Raw genomic sequence first — 17,120 nt, forward strand, 5'->3', positions numbered from 1 at the left:
GTTAATTCCTCCTCCTCGTGTGCCAGGCTCAACCTGATGGCCCACAGAGCGCACTTGACGGGGGCGAGGTTGAGTAGGTTCTTTGGGGTAGAGGACAGATGTGGAAGGTGCTCAGGGAGCCCGGCGAACTATGTCCATATGTTTTGGTCATGCCAGGCACTGGAGGGGTTCTGGAGAGGAGTGGCGGGAGCAATATCTCAGGTGGTGAAAGCCCGGGTCAAGCCAAGCTGGGGGCTAGCAATATTTGGAGTAGTGGACGAACCGGGAGTGCAGGAGGCGAAAGAGGCCGGCATTCTGGCCTTTGCGTCCCTAGTAGCCCGGCGAAGGATCTTGCTAATGTGGAAGGAGGCGAAGCCCCCCAGCCTGGAGGCCTGGATAAATGATATGGCTGGGTTCATAAAGTTGGAGAGGATTAAGTTCGCCTTGAGAGGGTCTGCGCAGGGGCTCTACAGGCGTTGGCAACCGTTCCTAGACTATCACGTGGAGCGTTAGAGGAAGGTCGGTCAGCAGCAGCAGCAACCTTGGGGGGGGGGGGGGGGGACACGTCCTGGGGGGGGGACGGGACCGCCTGGGAGGGTGGATGAGCAAGAGATAACATGAAGGATTGGGGAAACTGGCACGTACGGGTGAGGGCCAGTGTACAAAGCTGTGTAAATATATCATTTTGCCATGTATATATCTTGCTCTGTGCGGTTTCTCGTTTTTTTTGTTACGAGGGGTTATTGTTTTTAAGGGAGAAAAGTTGTGTTAAAAAACTTTAATAAATATATTTTAAAAAATAATAAAAAATGGCTGTCCCAGTTAATGTTGGGAAAGTTAAAGTTCCCAACTATTACCACCTTATTTTTCCGGCAGTTATCTGTAATCTCTTTACATATTTGCTCCTCACTATCCCGCTGACTATTTAGGGGCCTATAATACAGTCCTATCAAAGTGATCTCACCCTTATTATTTTTCAGTTCTACCCATAAAGACTCAGTAGGCGAACCCTCGGATATATCCTCTCTCTGTACTGCCGTGATGTTGTCCCTAATCAAATGCGGAACTCCCCCTCCTCTCTTACCTCCTGTTATATCTTTCCTATAGCATCTGTACCCCAGAACATTGAGCTACCAGTCCTGACCCTCCTTTAGCCAGGTTTCAGTAATAGCTATAATATCCCAGTCCCATGTACCTATCCATGAGTTCAAATGCCTTGCCCGTTAAGCCTCTTGTATTGAAATAAATGCAGTTCAATCTGCTTCTCTGCCTTCCACTTTTCTCCTTACTGGTTTTTGTTTCTATCCTCTCTTTACTACCCTCCAATTTCCTGCATTGGTTCCCATCCCCCTGTCACATTAGTTTAAACCCTCCACAACAGCGCTAGCAAACAACCCCCCCCAGGACATTGGTTCCAGTCCTGCCCAGGTGCAGACCATCCGATTTGTAATGGTCTCACCTCCCCAGAACCGGTTCCAATGTCCCAAAAATCTGAATCCCTCCCTCCTGCACATATCTCTCAAGCCATGCATTCATCCTGTCTATCCTGTCATTCCTACTCTGACTAGCACGTGGCACTGGTAGCAATCCCGAGATTACTACCTTTGAGGTCCTAGTTTTTAGTTTATCTCCTAACTCCCTAAATTCAGCATGTAGGACCTCATCCTGTTTTTTACCTATATTGTTTGTACCTTTATGCACCACAGCAGCTGGCTGTTCACCCTCCCCCTTTAGAATGTCCTGCAGCTGCTCTGAGACATCCAGGACCCTTGCACCCGGGAGGCAACATATCTTCCTGGAGTCTTGTTTGAGTCCACAGAAACGCCCGTCTACTACCCTTACAATCGAATCCCGTATCACTGTAGGGAAGGCAAATGGCATGCTGGCTTTTATTTCAAGGTGGCTGGATTATGAAAGTAAAGAGGTGTTATTGCAACTGTACATCCTACTAGTGAGGCCACATTTAAAATACCGTGTACAGTTTTGGCCCCCTTATATAAGGAAAGATATATCATGGAGGCAGTACAGACAGGTTTACTCAGGTGATCCCAGATATGGAGGGACTGCCATATGAGGAAAGATTGAACAGGTTTGGAGTTCAGAAGAAATGAGAGGTGATATGATTGAAACATATAGGATTCTTAGGGTAAATGTTGTGAGGATGATTCCATTCATGGGAGAGTGTAAGACCAGTGGACATAGAAATGTTTTGATTGAATTGCGCCCTATGTCCAATTTAGTGGGGTGTTTCTTGGCACCTGCAACGCTGGAAAGGTCCAGCTATTCAACGTCATTTTGCCGTTTCTTTGGCCTCAGGAAGAGCGTCCCGTTGAAGGCGCAGTTTTGCCATGTACAGGAAGATTATTTGTGGATTGGGGTGGATCTCTTGACCTCCTCAGCGACTCCACCATGGACTACGGTCCCTCCCATTGCACCCAACGTACCTCATCTGAGGTCGTCAAGCCCCTCACCCCGCTTCTTATGGGCAAGGCACGCATGGTACCTTGGCACTGCCAACCTAGCACCCTCGCGGTGCCACTGCCAGCTCAGCAGTGTCACCTGGGCACCTTGTCAGTGCCAGTGTGGCAGTCATAGAATGCCCAGGTGACAGTGCCAAGGTACCCAGATGCCAAGGTACCACCCTGCCAATTCCTGACTGCCTGGGAGTCTCCAATGGCTTGCCAGACCCCCCCCCCTCCCTCCCTTCCCCAGGTGCTGTTATGATTGCTTCACCTTTGTGTGCACCAGTACTAAATGGAGCCGTGGTGACGTCTTCCAGGTGCAGCTGGTGAGTCCTGAGCACTGGGAGAAACCGGAGGATGCATATTTAAATGAGCCTAATGGAGCATTTAAATATGCATATCTGGATCTCACCCAGCGAGAGCGAGGTCCAGATCGCGACATCTTGTGAGACTCCGTTCAATATGGCGAGACATTTTGAGTGTCACAAATCTCGCGAGCGGTTTCAGAAGGGGAATTATGGGTTACGGAGAGAAGGCAGGAAAGTGGACTTAGCGAGTGTTTGATCAGCCAGGATCTTATCTTATGAAAGGCGGAGCAGGTGCGAGGGGCAGAATGGCCTACCCCTGTTCACATTTTTTATGATCTTATTTTATAGCTGTGTTATCAATTTATGGATCCCAATAGTAAACCTTTGGAAATATTCTAAATTAAAACCACAATCAATTGATGAAAAGTATTTTGAAACAGAAGCTATGTCAGATTTCTACAGAATTCTCCTTCTACCAGACAGACTGCAGCGGTTGAAGAAGGCGGCACGTCACCACCTTCTCAAGGGCATTTAGAGATGGGCAACAAATGCTGGCATAGCCAGTGACATTAACATCTCACAAAGAAAAGATTGGCAGGCCCTCATTTTATGTCCGTTTAGTTTACACAATGTGCTCACAAAATCCAATCTGAAATGTTAGAAATTATTGTTGGCGACATGGTCGCGCTTTTGTCCCAGTGCATAAATAGGTAACATGTTCACATGACTTTCCTCTGTTCACTATTTTGTGGAGTGGTTAACTCATTTAAATAAAATAGGTTAAAAGCTCTGCTAAAACAGGAGACACGGGGTGGTCATGCAAATAAATTAAGTGTTTATACATTAATATAACCATCTGTAATTTTGAATCTTATACAGCTTGATGTAGTGGTTGCCCAGGTAGAAACATGTTCCATTTCCTGCATTGAGATTCCTTGAATCAGTAGCCTTAAAGAAAATAGAAAGAATATAAGAAAAACTGAAATTTAAAACGTTGTACCTTGGACTGAGATCAGGAGGAGTGTTCAATGCAGAGAGGTGCAGTTTTAGATTCTTATCTTTTCCGCTCCTTGCATTAACAGATTCATAATCTTGTCTGCTCCTGATCATTGCACTGCAGCCTCTGGTGGGAGATCTGAAGCCGATAGAGCTTGTCAGGAGCTGTTGATTAGCTCCTAGGAAACTGCTGGTATTCATAGCTTTGTTAAAATTCAAGGATCGATCACTGGTAGAAATACGTGACAATGGTGTAGTCTCGTCCACTTCCTCCACTTCCTCTTCATCTTCTACAATAGAATCGAGTTTCTGGTTTAGGTTCCCATTTCCATTGGAATCTGACTATGTGCAAATGGGGACAAAAAACAGTCAGTACAGAAGTGTCAGGAACTAAACAGTTCACTTTTAACTGGCAAGGAACCTAGTAAGATAAATGACGATTAAAAATGACATGATGAGTAGGAAAGCACTTGAGTGTCTTTCACAACCTCGGGATATCCCAAAGTGCTTTACAACCACTGAAGTTACTGTTGTAATGTAGGGAAACGCAACAGGCAATTTGCACACAGCAGGGTACCACAAAAAGCAATGAAATAAATAACCAGATAATCTGTTTTAGTGATATTGCCTGAGGGATAAATATTGGTCAGGACACTGGGAAGCTTTTATGTCAACCCGAGACAGCATTTTAATGTCTCATCTGAGAGATGGGTCTGGTGGAAATGCTAATTGAGTACCTTGCACTCTTGAAGCAATACTCAAATTAAATGATGATGTGAATATAAAATGTGCTGTGATGTCCTTGCCTGTATTTCTAATCGCTCATAGCGCTCTGTGACCATTCCCAGGCTGGACAGAGACTAATACAGATCCATCTCAAAAAAGGAGGCAAGATGAACCCTTCTAAATATAGGCTAATTAGTTTTACACTAGTAATTAGGAAAGATGTTTGAATGTATCATTAAGGATGCACTGTATGATTGTTTGGATTTATGGGGGATATTTAGGACCCAAAATGGCTTCAATATAAATAAGGATGGTGGATGAGGAAAGCCTGGTTGAAATTTTCTACTGAGACTTCCAAAACGTTTTTGCCAAAGCACTTCGCAAGAGATTTCTCTACAAGCTCAAAGCCTCCGATATACCGGTATCATGTTGAGCTAGTGTGAGAATTGGCAGGGAGGAGGTAGGCAAAAGGTAGTTATGGAAGGATTTGTCACCATGGTGTAACATAGATAACTGTGTTGGGACAGTTGCTCTTTACTACTTCATTAACGATTTAGATGTTGGTATTGTGGGTACGATCTGCAAATTTGCAGATGATATTAAGATCTGTTTGAGTGGCAGGATTGTAGAAAATGCAATTGCTTCAGGCAAATCTAAGTTGTTGGGGGATTGGAATTTTGACTGGCAAATGATAGACTGAATCTAATCACCGTTGAAAGTTTTATGCACCTGGGAACAAATGCACGTTGTGACAATCTTATTTTTGGCTGGTTGCAGGGTGATGAGATCTTACAGGAGATGGCCAACTGCTGTCCAAGCAACGATGGTGGGCTGGTTTCCGACGTGGGAGGGCCAAGCTCTGGTTGACTGGTTCCCCCGATGGGAGGTGGGCACTGCTGAGGCAGGCAGGAGAAAACAAGGGCTCCACAATATGGAAATATGGAGACACTCTCTGCAGCTTCCTAAAAACTGTTTAAATTCACTCAGAGAGCCCTCCACAAGATGACAGCTGCGGCCCTCTCATCCTACAAGGTCTGTATTGGGTGACAATTCGGAGGTGCCAACAGGCCTCTTCCATTTACCTGTCAGACTCTGGAGATCCTGATGGCACCATAACTATGCCCCAGTTGGTCCCGCAATGGGCCTATTTAGCTCCCAGCTGCTGCCTGGTGGACAACTTTGACTGGACGTCTGGAAAGGTTGCTCAGGGACGGAAAGGTGTCTGGGAACTGACCCGACACGCAAATTCCTAAGTTTTCTCTAAGTCCTGCCTCCTAACCTGCTTCCATTGAACCTGAAAGATTCCACCCAGTATTTCATTTGGAAAAGTGCCATCAGAAAAGTGCAGTATTACGCATGTGGCCAGGATGAATGCTCAACATGCAAAAACATAAATAAAATTGGAGAAAGAAAGAAATCTGACCTTTATAATGCATAGATCCCGAAAAGATCATGAACAATACGCAGTGATAGGTAAAGCAAAAAGGCAGTTGAGGTGCATTTGTAGGACTACTGGTCATAATGTAAAGCATATTAATTGTTTTTCTGTTCAAGATCTCAGTCTGACCTTTGAATGTTATTTTCAGTTTTGTGTTCCTCAGATGGTGGATGATACTGGCTTTGGAAAAGACTTAGAGAACAGTCATTAGAATAATTCTCAGTTCAACCCGACTTGGCTATCAAGATAGACTAAAAGAACAATGGGGCACATTTTATGAAAAAACGGCAGTGTCAGCTCTGGTGGGAAAAACAGTGCCATTTCCATCATGTGGTCAGTGGGATTTCTCACAGAATTTTGAACAGAAAAAATTTTGCTAAAAAAAAGTGAGCTTGGTTTATGCCATCACTCTGGTGGAGCGAGGCCTCTTAGAGGCGGGTAAAGGCTCCAATCAGATTGGGGCACCATCTTTAAAGAGCACCCCATGACGATGCAGTCTAACGACCCCCAGCCCACGTCACGGAGGTCTCAGGGGCGCTCCCTCTCCCCCACCCAATATTCCTAGCTGGCATTCCCCCCCACACCCCCAAAGATATTCCCCCCACCTCCCCCCCACCTCCAAAGATATCCCCCCCCCACCATGTCCGTTCTCTCCTCCACACACTACACATGGGGTTCCCACTAGGTTCCCCACCTGGAACTGTCCTCGGCACAGTTGGCACTGCCAGGGCACTGCCATGGGTAGATCACCTGGGGGCTACACTTACCTCTGGCCCACGGAGGGATACCTTCAACTGCCAGATGCCTGACCAAACCTGTTGTAAATGACGGTGGCGTGACGTCATGCCAGGGCCCGGTGAATATTCTGTGAGGTGGGGGGGAGGGGGGGGGGGGATCTGGAGAGAGTGCTCACTAGTGACATGCTAATGTATTAAAATGAGGTTCCCAGGCTCCCACAGGCAATTTGCACTATCCCACCGGAGGGTGGGGGCTGGTGACAATTCCAAAGCCCAATCACGCCAAGATAATCACGTTTTTTTTGATTATTTCTGGATTTTGAGTCCCAGCTGAGTTTTCCACAGGCGGAAAGTGCAGGCTCAAAATGTTCCCCATGCCTTTACACTTAGGAAAGTGTAGACTTAGGGTGAACAAATTGGGTTTCACAGGATAATGAAGGGAATGGATTGTGCTTGAATGGGCAATTTGTTCCAGTTGAATAGATTAGTGAGAAGCATGGCTCACAATTTTAAAGTATATGTGTTGGGTGTCAGAAGTTAACTCTTTTCATCGAGAACACTGCACCACTTGAACAGGCTGTTGGCAATGCACTGGCCAAGAAATCACTGAATTCCTTCAAGTGAGAGCAGGTCCTGTTTCTGGGAGGGTGGAGAGCTCACCTCTACTGAAAGATACATAATGCAAGGAATTGAAGGAATTATCATGAAACCGTTGGCCAAATGGGTTCCAATGTCAAAATCGCGGCGGGCGCCGATTTGATGACAAATTGGAATTCTCCATCACTTTGACAGCGGCAGCAATGCGTTCCGAAATGCATGTACAGTAAAAACAATTTGCATATCATTAGGGGGCCCGACGGGGTATTCTCTGGGGCCTCCGCGATTCTTTGCCTCTGATGGGATGAAGTCCAGACGGCACAGTTCACTCTGTGGGAGAGAGGGAGTATGGAAAGTGACCAATATCACCATAGTTTGCTGACATTTGTGCCGCTGGCCGGTGGGTTTCTGCCAGAGTTGGCGGGGAGTAGCGGGGGGTGCCAGGAGGTGGGCTGTGGAGTCAGGGTGGATGGGCACAGAACCCCATTGCAGCATGCTCCTAACAGCCCACTGTGAAATTAGTGCCACGGATCATACAGGTGTCTCTCCAGGCCACCCTCTTGGGTGCCCTCTGGCCCCAGCCAACCCATCAGCTGTACGGGCGCACCCCAGTACAACCAGTGCCATGTTGTTGGCTGGGATGAGTGTGTGTGGGGATTGTAATGTGTACATGCGGCTGCAGGTTGTCAGCCTCCCGAGTGTCAATCAGGGACCCGGCAAATCCCACACCGTTTTTCATTTGAATCGATTGTGTTCCACGCGGCACTGGTGCTAACCCCTTAACAGTGGCGGAATCGGTCCAGGTGTGGCACCAGTTTTGCTGTCGTGAAAGTCCACGAATTCTGCGTTGGCGACAACACTTAGTCTCAGGAATGGAGAATCATGCCTATGGTCTCTTGCACTCATTTTGATCATTTAAGGGAGGCGGAATTTTAACAATTTCTTTCCTCCCAAGTTGGCTAGTTTTTTTTGCCTATCTCAGGATGGGATGGAGACTGTGGGCGAGGTTCTCTGGTTCCCCAGCTGTATGTTTCTCGGCAGTGCACCGTTCACTGGAGCGGGATTCTATCTTCCTGCCGTTTGCAAACGGGATTTCCATTTGAAGCCATCCCACTCGCCGGGAAACCCATAGGTGGAGGTTCGCTGCGAGTGGGAAAAGTGAATTGCAATGGCCGGAGAACTGTAAAGTTTCCACAATTGTACGGGACAGACTGAAAAGGTTTTCCCTGCCGGACATTGCTTGTATGTTCCTATGGTGCTTCTGATAGTGCAACACTGTGAGTGCTGTATGAATTGCTTACTGCAGCTTGTGTTCAGGAATATATAAGACAATGCCTTGATTAAAATGAATTGCCTACTGCAGCTTGTGTTCAGGAACATACAAGACAATGCCTAACCATGTTTAAGATCGCAATCTCATGATTTGTTCAGAAAATGTTAAATATCAGTTAAATGTCACAGTGTAAGTACTACCATTCTGGAAACAATTTATTTTAACTCTTACTTTAACCCGAATTTATTTAAATGAAAAGATTAAGAACACAAAGCAATGTCCTATTAAATCACAATTGTTTCGGCATTTAGCTACTTTTTAATGAGTGGAATAATTCAAAAAGCTGCGGCATACCTGTGAAATTGTCTGCGTTTTGTTGGACAGTCTTGAAATCCCCTGTCAAAATAAAAACATCTATGTGAAACAGAGGGTTTTTTTGCAGAGAGAGTTGTTAAGGTCTAAAATGTAAGATTCAATGATTCTATGAAAAAGTACGATTAATTTAGTAATAAATGCTTGTGAGAAACACAGAACTGGTGGGGATACTTTTAGAAACTAGTGTGTTGATTTGTTTATTTTAACAGATTTTCACCTCTCACATTAGAAGGGAATTTTTGAATAAATAAAAGACGCAAATATCTGCACAAATCTTGCCCAGAAATATTACAATTATTCATTTCTTCACCTCAACAGTTTGTCGAAAGTGAGCAATATATGCTTTTGGTTAGCTCACGTAACTATCATTACATATATAAATAGAACAGAACAGAGTATATTCCTACCAACTATCGTTGTCAGCAAGTGTTCTACCCCAATCCTCCAGCACTATAACTAATGCCTTATTTCTTTAGAAAGCTAGAATGTGGTTGCTCTAAGGGTGATATGGTACTAATTTGGTTGCATTTGACTAATAATGGTGACTGACTGAGGAAACAAACATCAAGACAGTTCCAGTATTTGCACAGCCTACTAACAGTATGTTCTCCGCCTTTTTTACATGCAGTGCCTCTGTTCATTGTGTGGGTGTTGGTGCTACTTCATCATCTTGACTGGTCTCTTTTGAAATAAGTCCAGCTCAGCAGGTGAGCACAATGCAAGCTAGTCATCTTATTATTAATCAGCAAAAGGTAGCCTGGTAATTAAAAGGACATCAAGTGAAACATTTAAGTTAATGAAAGATGCTTAGTGGTATAAATCTGGGGCGTCATTCTCCGACCCCCCAGAGGGTCGGAGAATGGCCGTTGGCCGCCGTGAATCCCGCCCCCGCCGGTTGCCGAAGTCTCCGAAGGGAGAAAAGTCGGCGGGGCGTTAATGTCGCCGCTGCCGTCGGAGAATGTCACGGGTCTGCGCAAGGCAGCCGATTTTCGGCCTGCCGATATTCTCCCTTCCGGATGGGCCGAAGTCCCGTCGACGTGATGACCGTTCACGTCGACGTGAATCAAACCTCCTTTTCATCGGCGTGACCCGGTGCTCCAGGCTCACGCCGACCAGCGTGGAGGTGAGTGACGGCCTGGGGGGTTGGCTCTGGGCAGGCAATGGCGTGGCCGCAGTCTGAATGCGTGAGGAGAGGTGTGTCTCGGGTTGTGTGTGTGTGCGTGCGGCGGGGGGGGGGGGGTTAGAATAGGCTGGGCTCTGGGGGAGTGCCGGGAGGGGGTCTGTGCTGGGGAGGGGGATGGGGGGGGGCGGGTCCGTGCCGGGGTGGAGGTTGGGGGTGGTCCGTGCCGGGGTGGAGGTTGGGGGGGGGGGTCGTGCCGGGGAGGGGGATGGGGGGTCCATGCCGGGGTGGAGGTTGGGGGGGATCCGTGCCGGTGTGGAGGTTGGGGGGGGTCCGTGCCGGGGAGGGGGATGCGGGTGGGGTCCGTGCCGGTGTGGAGGTTGGGGGGGGGGGCCCATGCCGGGGTGGAGGTTGGGGGGGGTCCGTGCTGGGGAGGGGGATGGGGGGTCCGTGCCGGGGTGGAGGTTGGGGGGGGGTCCGTGCTGGGGTGGAGGTTGGAGGGGGGGTCCGTGCCGAGGAGGGGGATGGGGGGTCCGTGCCGGGGAGGAGGATGGGGGGTCCGTGCCGTGGAGGGAGATGGGGGGGGTCCGTGCCGGGGTGGAGGTTGGGGGGGGGTCCGTGCCGGGGTGGAGTTTGGGGGGGGGGGTCCGTGCCGGGGAGGGGGATGGGGGGTCCGTGCCGGGGTGGAGGTTGGGGGGGATCCGTGCCGGTGTGGAGGTTGGGGGGGGGTCCGTGGCGGGGAGGGGGATGGGGGGGGGGGTCCGTGCCGGTGTGGAGGTTGGGGGGGGGGGTCCATGCCGGGGTGGAGGTTGGGGGGGGTCCGTGCTGGGGAGGGGGATGGGGGGTCCGTGCCGGGGTGGAGGTTGGGGGGGGGTCCGTGCTGGGGTGGAGGTTGGAGGGGGGGTCCGTGCCGAGGAGGGGGATGGGGGGTCCGTGCCGGGGAGGAGGATGGGGGCTCCGTGCCGTGGAGGGAGATGGGGGGGGTCCGTGCCGGGGTGGAGGTTGGGGGGGGGTCCGTGCCGGGGTGGAGTTTGGGGGGGGGGTCCGTGCCGGGGAGGGGGATGGGGGGTCCGTGCCGGGGAGGGGGATGGGGGGTCCGTGCCAGGGTGGAGGTTGGGGGGGGTGTCCGTGCCGGGGTGGAGGTTGGGGGGGTTCCATGCCGGGGTGGAGGTTGGGGGGGGGTCTGTGCCGGGGAGGGGGATGGGGGGGTCCGTGCCGGGGTGGAGGTTGGGGGGGGGTCCGTGCCGGGGTGGAGGTTGGGGGGGTGGTCCGTGCCGGGGAGGGGGATGGGGGGGGTCCGTGCCGGGTTGGAGGTTGTGGGGGGTCTGTGCCGGGGTGGAGGTTGGGGGGGGTCCGTGCCGGGGAGGGGAATGGGGGGTCCGTGCCGGGGTGGAGGTTGGGGGGGGGTCCGTGCCGGGGAGGGGGATGGGGGGTCCGTGCCGGGGAGGGGGATGGGGGGTCCGTGCCAGGGAGGGGAATGGGGGGGGTCCGTGCCAGGGTGGAGGTTGGGTGGGGGTCCGTGCCGGGGAGCGGGATGGGGGGTCCGTGCCGGGGTGGAGGTTGGGGGGGGTTCCGTGCCGGGGTGGAGGTTGGGGGGGGTCCGTGCCGGGAAGGGGGATGGGGGGTCCGTGCTGGGGAGGGGGATGGGGGGTCCATGCCGGGGTGGAAGTTGGGGGGGGGGTCCGTGCCGGGGTGGAGGTTGGGGGGGGGTCCGTGCCGGGGTGGAGGTTGGGGGGGGTCCGTGCCGGGGAGGGGGATGGGGGGGGTCCGTGCCGGGGTGGAGGTTGGGGGTGGTCCGTGCCGGGGTGGAGGTTGGGGGGGGGGTCCGTGCCGGGGAGGGGGATGGGGGGTCCGTGCCGGGGTGGAGGTTGGGGGGGGGGGGTCCGTGCCGGGGGTGGAGGTTGGGGGGGGTCCGTGCCGGGGAGGGGGATTGGGGGTCCGTGCCGGGGAGGGGGATGGGGTGTCCGTGCCGGGGAGGGGGATGGGGGGTCCGTGCCGGGGAGGGGGACCCGAGGGCAAGTGAGTTGGTCCACCTGGCCAGGTGCCAGCCTCCAACAGTTGGACCTATGCGGTCCATGCCACCTGGCTGGGGGGAGGAGGGGATATGGGCAATGATGACATGTGTTCGTTCCCCTCCCCCCCCACCAGGCCGTCATGTTTTCCGATCATCCAGCGATGTTGGCCGCCGTGGCGGCAGCCGCTCATGTCAATGTTGCCCTGGATGAGGAGGAGGAGGAGGAGGAGGAGGAGGAGCGTGCCAGAGAGGCGGCGCAGGCTGCCGCAGAGGAACAGGCGGCAGCCGCCCAGGCTGGAGGGACACCTGACCGACAGGACGAGGAGGGGGAGGAGGACGCCGCGGCCCCACGGCAACGGAGGCACCCGAGGGCGCCCCGTGTGTACCGGCCCCGGCAGTCATACCAGGAACTCACGGACCGGGAATGCAGGAGGAGACTCCGGATGAGGCGGGAAACCGTGGCACACATCTGCCACCTGCTGGCACACCTGTCACCGCGTGGCACTGGCGGGGGACACCCTCTCCCCGTGTCCGTCAAGGTTACGGTGGCCCTGAACCTTTATGCAACGGGGTCATTCCAGGCACCGAGTGGGGACCTGTCCGGCATATCGCAGACATCGGTGCATCGGTGCATCCGGGCAGTGGCAGATGCCCTATATGCCATGGCGCACCGCTACATCCGCTTCCCCGTGGACCGGGCCAGCCAAGATGCCCGGGCCGTGGGCTTCTCTGCCGTGGCCGGATTCCCCATGGTCCAGGGCGCGATCGATGGGATGCACGTCGCCGTGCGGCACCTGCAGATAACAGGGCCGTGTTCACCAATAGGAAGGGGACCTATTCGATGAACATACAGGTGGTCTGTGACCACCGCATGATGATCCTGCACGTCTGCGCCCGTTACCCAGGCAGTGTACACAACTCATACGTGTTGTCGCGGTCATCCATCCCCGGCATGTACGAGGGACGCCATCCCCGGCTTAGGGGCTGGTTGCTGGGCGACAGGGGCTACCCATTGCGATCGTGGCTGATAACGCCTATACGGAGGCCACGCAATGAGGCGGAGAACCGCTACAATGATGCCCATGTAGCGACAAGGGGTGTGATAGAGAGGTGCTTTTGCGTGCTGAAGATGCGTTTCAGGTGCCTGGACCTCTCTGGGGGCGCCCTCCAGTATCGGTCAGATAGGGTCGGCCGCATCATTGTGGTGTGCTGCGTCCTGCACAACATAGCCCAGCAGAGGGGCGATGTGCCGCAGGCAGAGGAGGGCGGAGTGGAGGAGCAGCAGGAAGAGGCGCAGTCCTCCCCAGATGAGGGGGATGGGGGTAATGGTCAGGGCAGACGGGGTAGACACAGGCGGGTGGCTGTCCACCGTTACCGGCTGGCCCAGAGGGCACGGGACAGACTGATAGACGCCCGCTTCACTGACTAGATGGGCGTGGGAATCGGGTAGTATGGCCACAGACCGCACACCATGGCAACAGCTGACCACCCACACCCCCCACCTATCCACCCACCCAGCACCCTCACCCCCCTCCCCAACCCCACCCACCCCACCCGCATGCACACCACCCCCCCCATTGCCGATCCACCTGCGGCACAACGGGCCGGGCTCACACAGTTGCGGGTGGACGCGTGTCTATTGCAGGCCATGGAGGATGATGATAACCCGCCCTGCGGTGAGCTCCTGGCTCCACATCGTTGGACTATGTCTGACCCATGGCCACAGTACCACCATCCACCCGGACCATCCCTGCATGCGGCTGTGACACTGCAGCGCACGGTCCCGTCCTCTGCCCGGGGGATGTTGATAGCGGCCTCGGGGGAAGGGGGCAGACTCACCTGGGGCTGAGGTAAGACCACCCCTCACACACACACTTGCGCTCAACGTACATGACACCCCCGTATGCTTTGGACAGAGCACAAAGGCAACTTCTGTAGGTGTAACATTGACTTTAATAACCAAAGAAGTTCATTCACGTGCCCTAGCCCCTAAAACTCATCTGTGCCCTGCACCCATGCCAACTTACTCAGTGTCTAATTGTTTGGCCTTACGGGCCCTTTGACTACGTCTACGTGGTTCCCCAGACGGTACAGCAGAACTGGAGGTGGAATCCTGTGATTCCTGCCCTCTGACACTGGATCCCTTTGGCGGCCGTTTCCTGGGGCGCCCTGGCCTAGATGGGCCAGGCTGCGGCCCGGGCGACTGGGATGGCGAACTGCCAGCCTGTCCTGCCCGATGCCCACCCGATGCACCTGGGACGGAAGGGGGGGAGTCCGAGGTGTCGCGGTGTACCGGGACCTCCCCTACAGGGGGAGCCGGGACGGACCACACCACCTCCTCCTACCTCGGGGTGCCCGATGGCCCCCAGGCCTCTACATGGATGGGGGATGCGAATGGACTGGCCATCCGACGCCCTCCCGACATCTGGCGCTGCCAGTCCTGGAGGCCCGTGCTGGTATCGACAGGGGTCTGCAGGTTTGCAGCCATGGAGCCCAGGGGGTTGGCAAACCCTGTCTGTGACAGTGCGACGCCGGCTCGTACATGGCCACTGGCGCCGATGCCCTCAGCGATGGCCTGCAGAGACTGGGCCATGGCCTGCTGAGACTGGGCCATGGCCTGCAGAGACTGGGCTATGGCGTTGAGCGCCTCTGCCATCTGGCGCTGGCACTGACTCATGGCCTCCTGTGAGAGGGCAGCCATTTCCTGGGCCACAGACGCCGCCTGCACGGAAAGCCCCAGGCCTCGCAAACCGTTCCCCATGTCTGACACCGTCGCACCCATTGCCTCCACCGCGGACGCCACCTGTGCGGTGTCAGCTGGGTGGCACGCATGACCGGCACCACTCCCAGCTCCTGGACGCGGGTGGACTCCTCCACCTGCGACTGCAGCCGCCGCAAGCCGCCCGTCACCCTCTTCGCTCGTCTCCGGGTCGGTGGTTGCATCGGATCTATGTGTGGGTGTGGTAACTGCAGGAACCCGGGATCCATCTGGGCGGCAGATGTTCGCTTGGGCTGGGCTGCCCTCCGACCGCCCGGCCCCTCTGCTGCTCCTACCTCCACCTGCTGTACCGGGACGGCTGTGTTGTGCGCACCAGTGAGTGTACCAGACGCCTCATCACTAAAGTGCCCAACCGAGGTGAGTGTTTCTGCGATGGTGGAGGGTGTTGGTGACAGCAGTGGCGTTGTGTCGTGCTCTTCGTCCCACTCTGAGTCCATGGCACTTTGGGGTGGGGGTTTGTCTCCACCCATCCACTCTGAGTCACTGTTCGGTATTTCGTCTTCCTGGGCAGCGCTGTCCCGGGTAGTCGTGTCCCGGGTAGTGGTGTCCTGGGTAGTGGTGTCCTGGGTAGTGGTGTCCTGGGTAGTGGTGTCCTGGCTCAGATGTGACGGGGGCCTGTGGCTGCCCCCTTCGTCGCTGGGAGGGGGATATGGGGGAGGGGGGATATGGGGGAGGGGGGATATGGGGGAGGGGGGATATGGGGGATATGGGGGAGGGGGGATATGGGGGAGGGGGGATATGGGGGATATGGGGGAGGGGGGATATGGGGGATATGGGGGAGGGGGGATATGGGGGAGGCTCACCCTGCCTGCGCTGACGAGGTCGTTCACCTTCTTGTGGCACTGGGTGCCTGTCCGCGGTGTCAGGCCCGCAGCGGTGACGGCCTCTGCCACTTCCCTCCACAGACGCCGGCTGTGGCGTGGGGCAACTCTGCGGCCGTGCCCGGGATACAGGGCATCCCTCCTCTGCTCCACCGCGTCAAGGAGCGCCTCCACATCCCGTGACTCGAACCTCGGGGCTGAGCGGCGGCTAGCCATCCAGTCGGGTGTTGCAGTCGGGTGTTCCGGTCTGGTGGGGGGGAGCAGCGCAGCCTTATGAGCCGTCACGCCGTGCGGCGCGTATGACGCTGCACGGCGTGAACCACTGCGCAAGCGCGGATCCCGTTATGTCGCTGCTAGCCCATTTCGGGCCGGAGACTTTCGACCCATTTTTCTGACGTGACGCAAGTCGGATTTGCGCCGTTTTTTGCGCCGATCGGTGGACTTTCCGCCGATAACGGAGAATTTCGCCCCTGATGTTTTCTGTTATTTCTTGGTTTGGCACAAGTTTTAGGACAGAATGCTCCATTTTTGAGACGAAGAGTGGTGGCAGGCTTTCTGGTGAGGCCTTTACTTCTGGCCAGGATATCTTTATTATTGTCACATGTAGGTTTACATTAACACCGCAAAGAAGTTACTGTGAAAATCCCCTAGTCGCCTGTTCAGAAACACTGAGGGAGAATTCAGAATGTCCAATTCACCTACCAGCACGTCTTTTGACTATGGGAGGAAACCGGAGCACCCGGAGGAAACCCAAGCAGACAAGGGAAGAATGTGCAGATTCCGCACAGACAATGACTCAAGCCTGGAATCGAACTTGGGACCATGGCTCTGTGAAGCAACAGTGCTAACCAAGCCACCAGTGTATAACATTCGCAATTTTCCAATCCTCTGGCACGACCCGATTTTCTGGAAGTTGGGAAAAGTAAGGCCAATTTTCCCACAATTTCCAGTCCCGCTTGCCTCAGTATCCTTGGACACATCTCATGTGGCCCTGGTGCGTTATCAATTTTAAGTATCGACAGTCTATCCAATAGCAGCTACTTATCAATTTTAAACTATCCTCATGTCTTAATTACCTCCTCTTTCTCAAAGACATGGGCAATATCTTCTTTCTTGGTAAAGATAGATGCAAAGTATGCATTTTATACCTCAGCTATGCCCCTTGCTGCCATACATAAATCCCCTTTTTGATCCATAGTTAGCCTCATTACTCCTACCAATCTTTTTATATTTACATTCCCGTAAAAGACTTCTGGATTCCCATTTATGTTAGCTGCCAATCTCTTCGCATACTCCCTCTTTGCTCCTTGTCATAATCCCCACGAGGCCCACGGGAAACCATTATCGATCTCCGCATGGGGTTAATGGAGTACGAGCTTCCCCGGATGTGGAGGCCCACTCAGCTTGGGTCGTAAAACCGAGCACAAAAACCGGCCTGTGCAATGACCGACATGCTGGTTGTCTCAACGGGTACTGTGTTGTGTAATGGTGGGAT

General features: G+C 53.8%; 1 protein-coding gene across 1 annotated transcript in view; it reads right to left on the reverse strand.

The window, feature by feature from the left end:
- The window catches only part of kcnh8 (potassium voltage-gated channel, subfamily H (eag-related), member 8), a 674,720-nt gene that overhangs the window by 49,740 nt on the left and 607,860 nt on the right, over positions 1-17,120 (reverse strand). The window contains exons 12-13 of the mRNA XM_072508746.1: positions 8,871-8,912; positions 3,750-4,087 (exon numbers count right to left, since the gene is read on the reverse strand). Coding sequence (XP_072364847.1) covers positions 3,750-4,087; positions 8,871-8,912 — 380 coding nt within the window. The remainder of the gene's footprint in view (positions 1-3,749; positions 4,088-8,870; positions 8,913-17,120) is intronic.

The sequence above is a fragment of the Scyliorhinus torazame genome, chromosome 6 (assembly GCF_047496885.1).
Source record: "Scyliorhinus torazame isolate Kashiwa2021f chromosome 6, sScyTor2.1, whole genome shotgun sequence".
NCBI classification, from domain to species: Eukaryota; Metazoa; Chordata; class Chondrichthyes; order Carcharhiniformes; family Scyliorhinidae; genus Scyliorhinus; species Scyliorhinus torazame.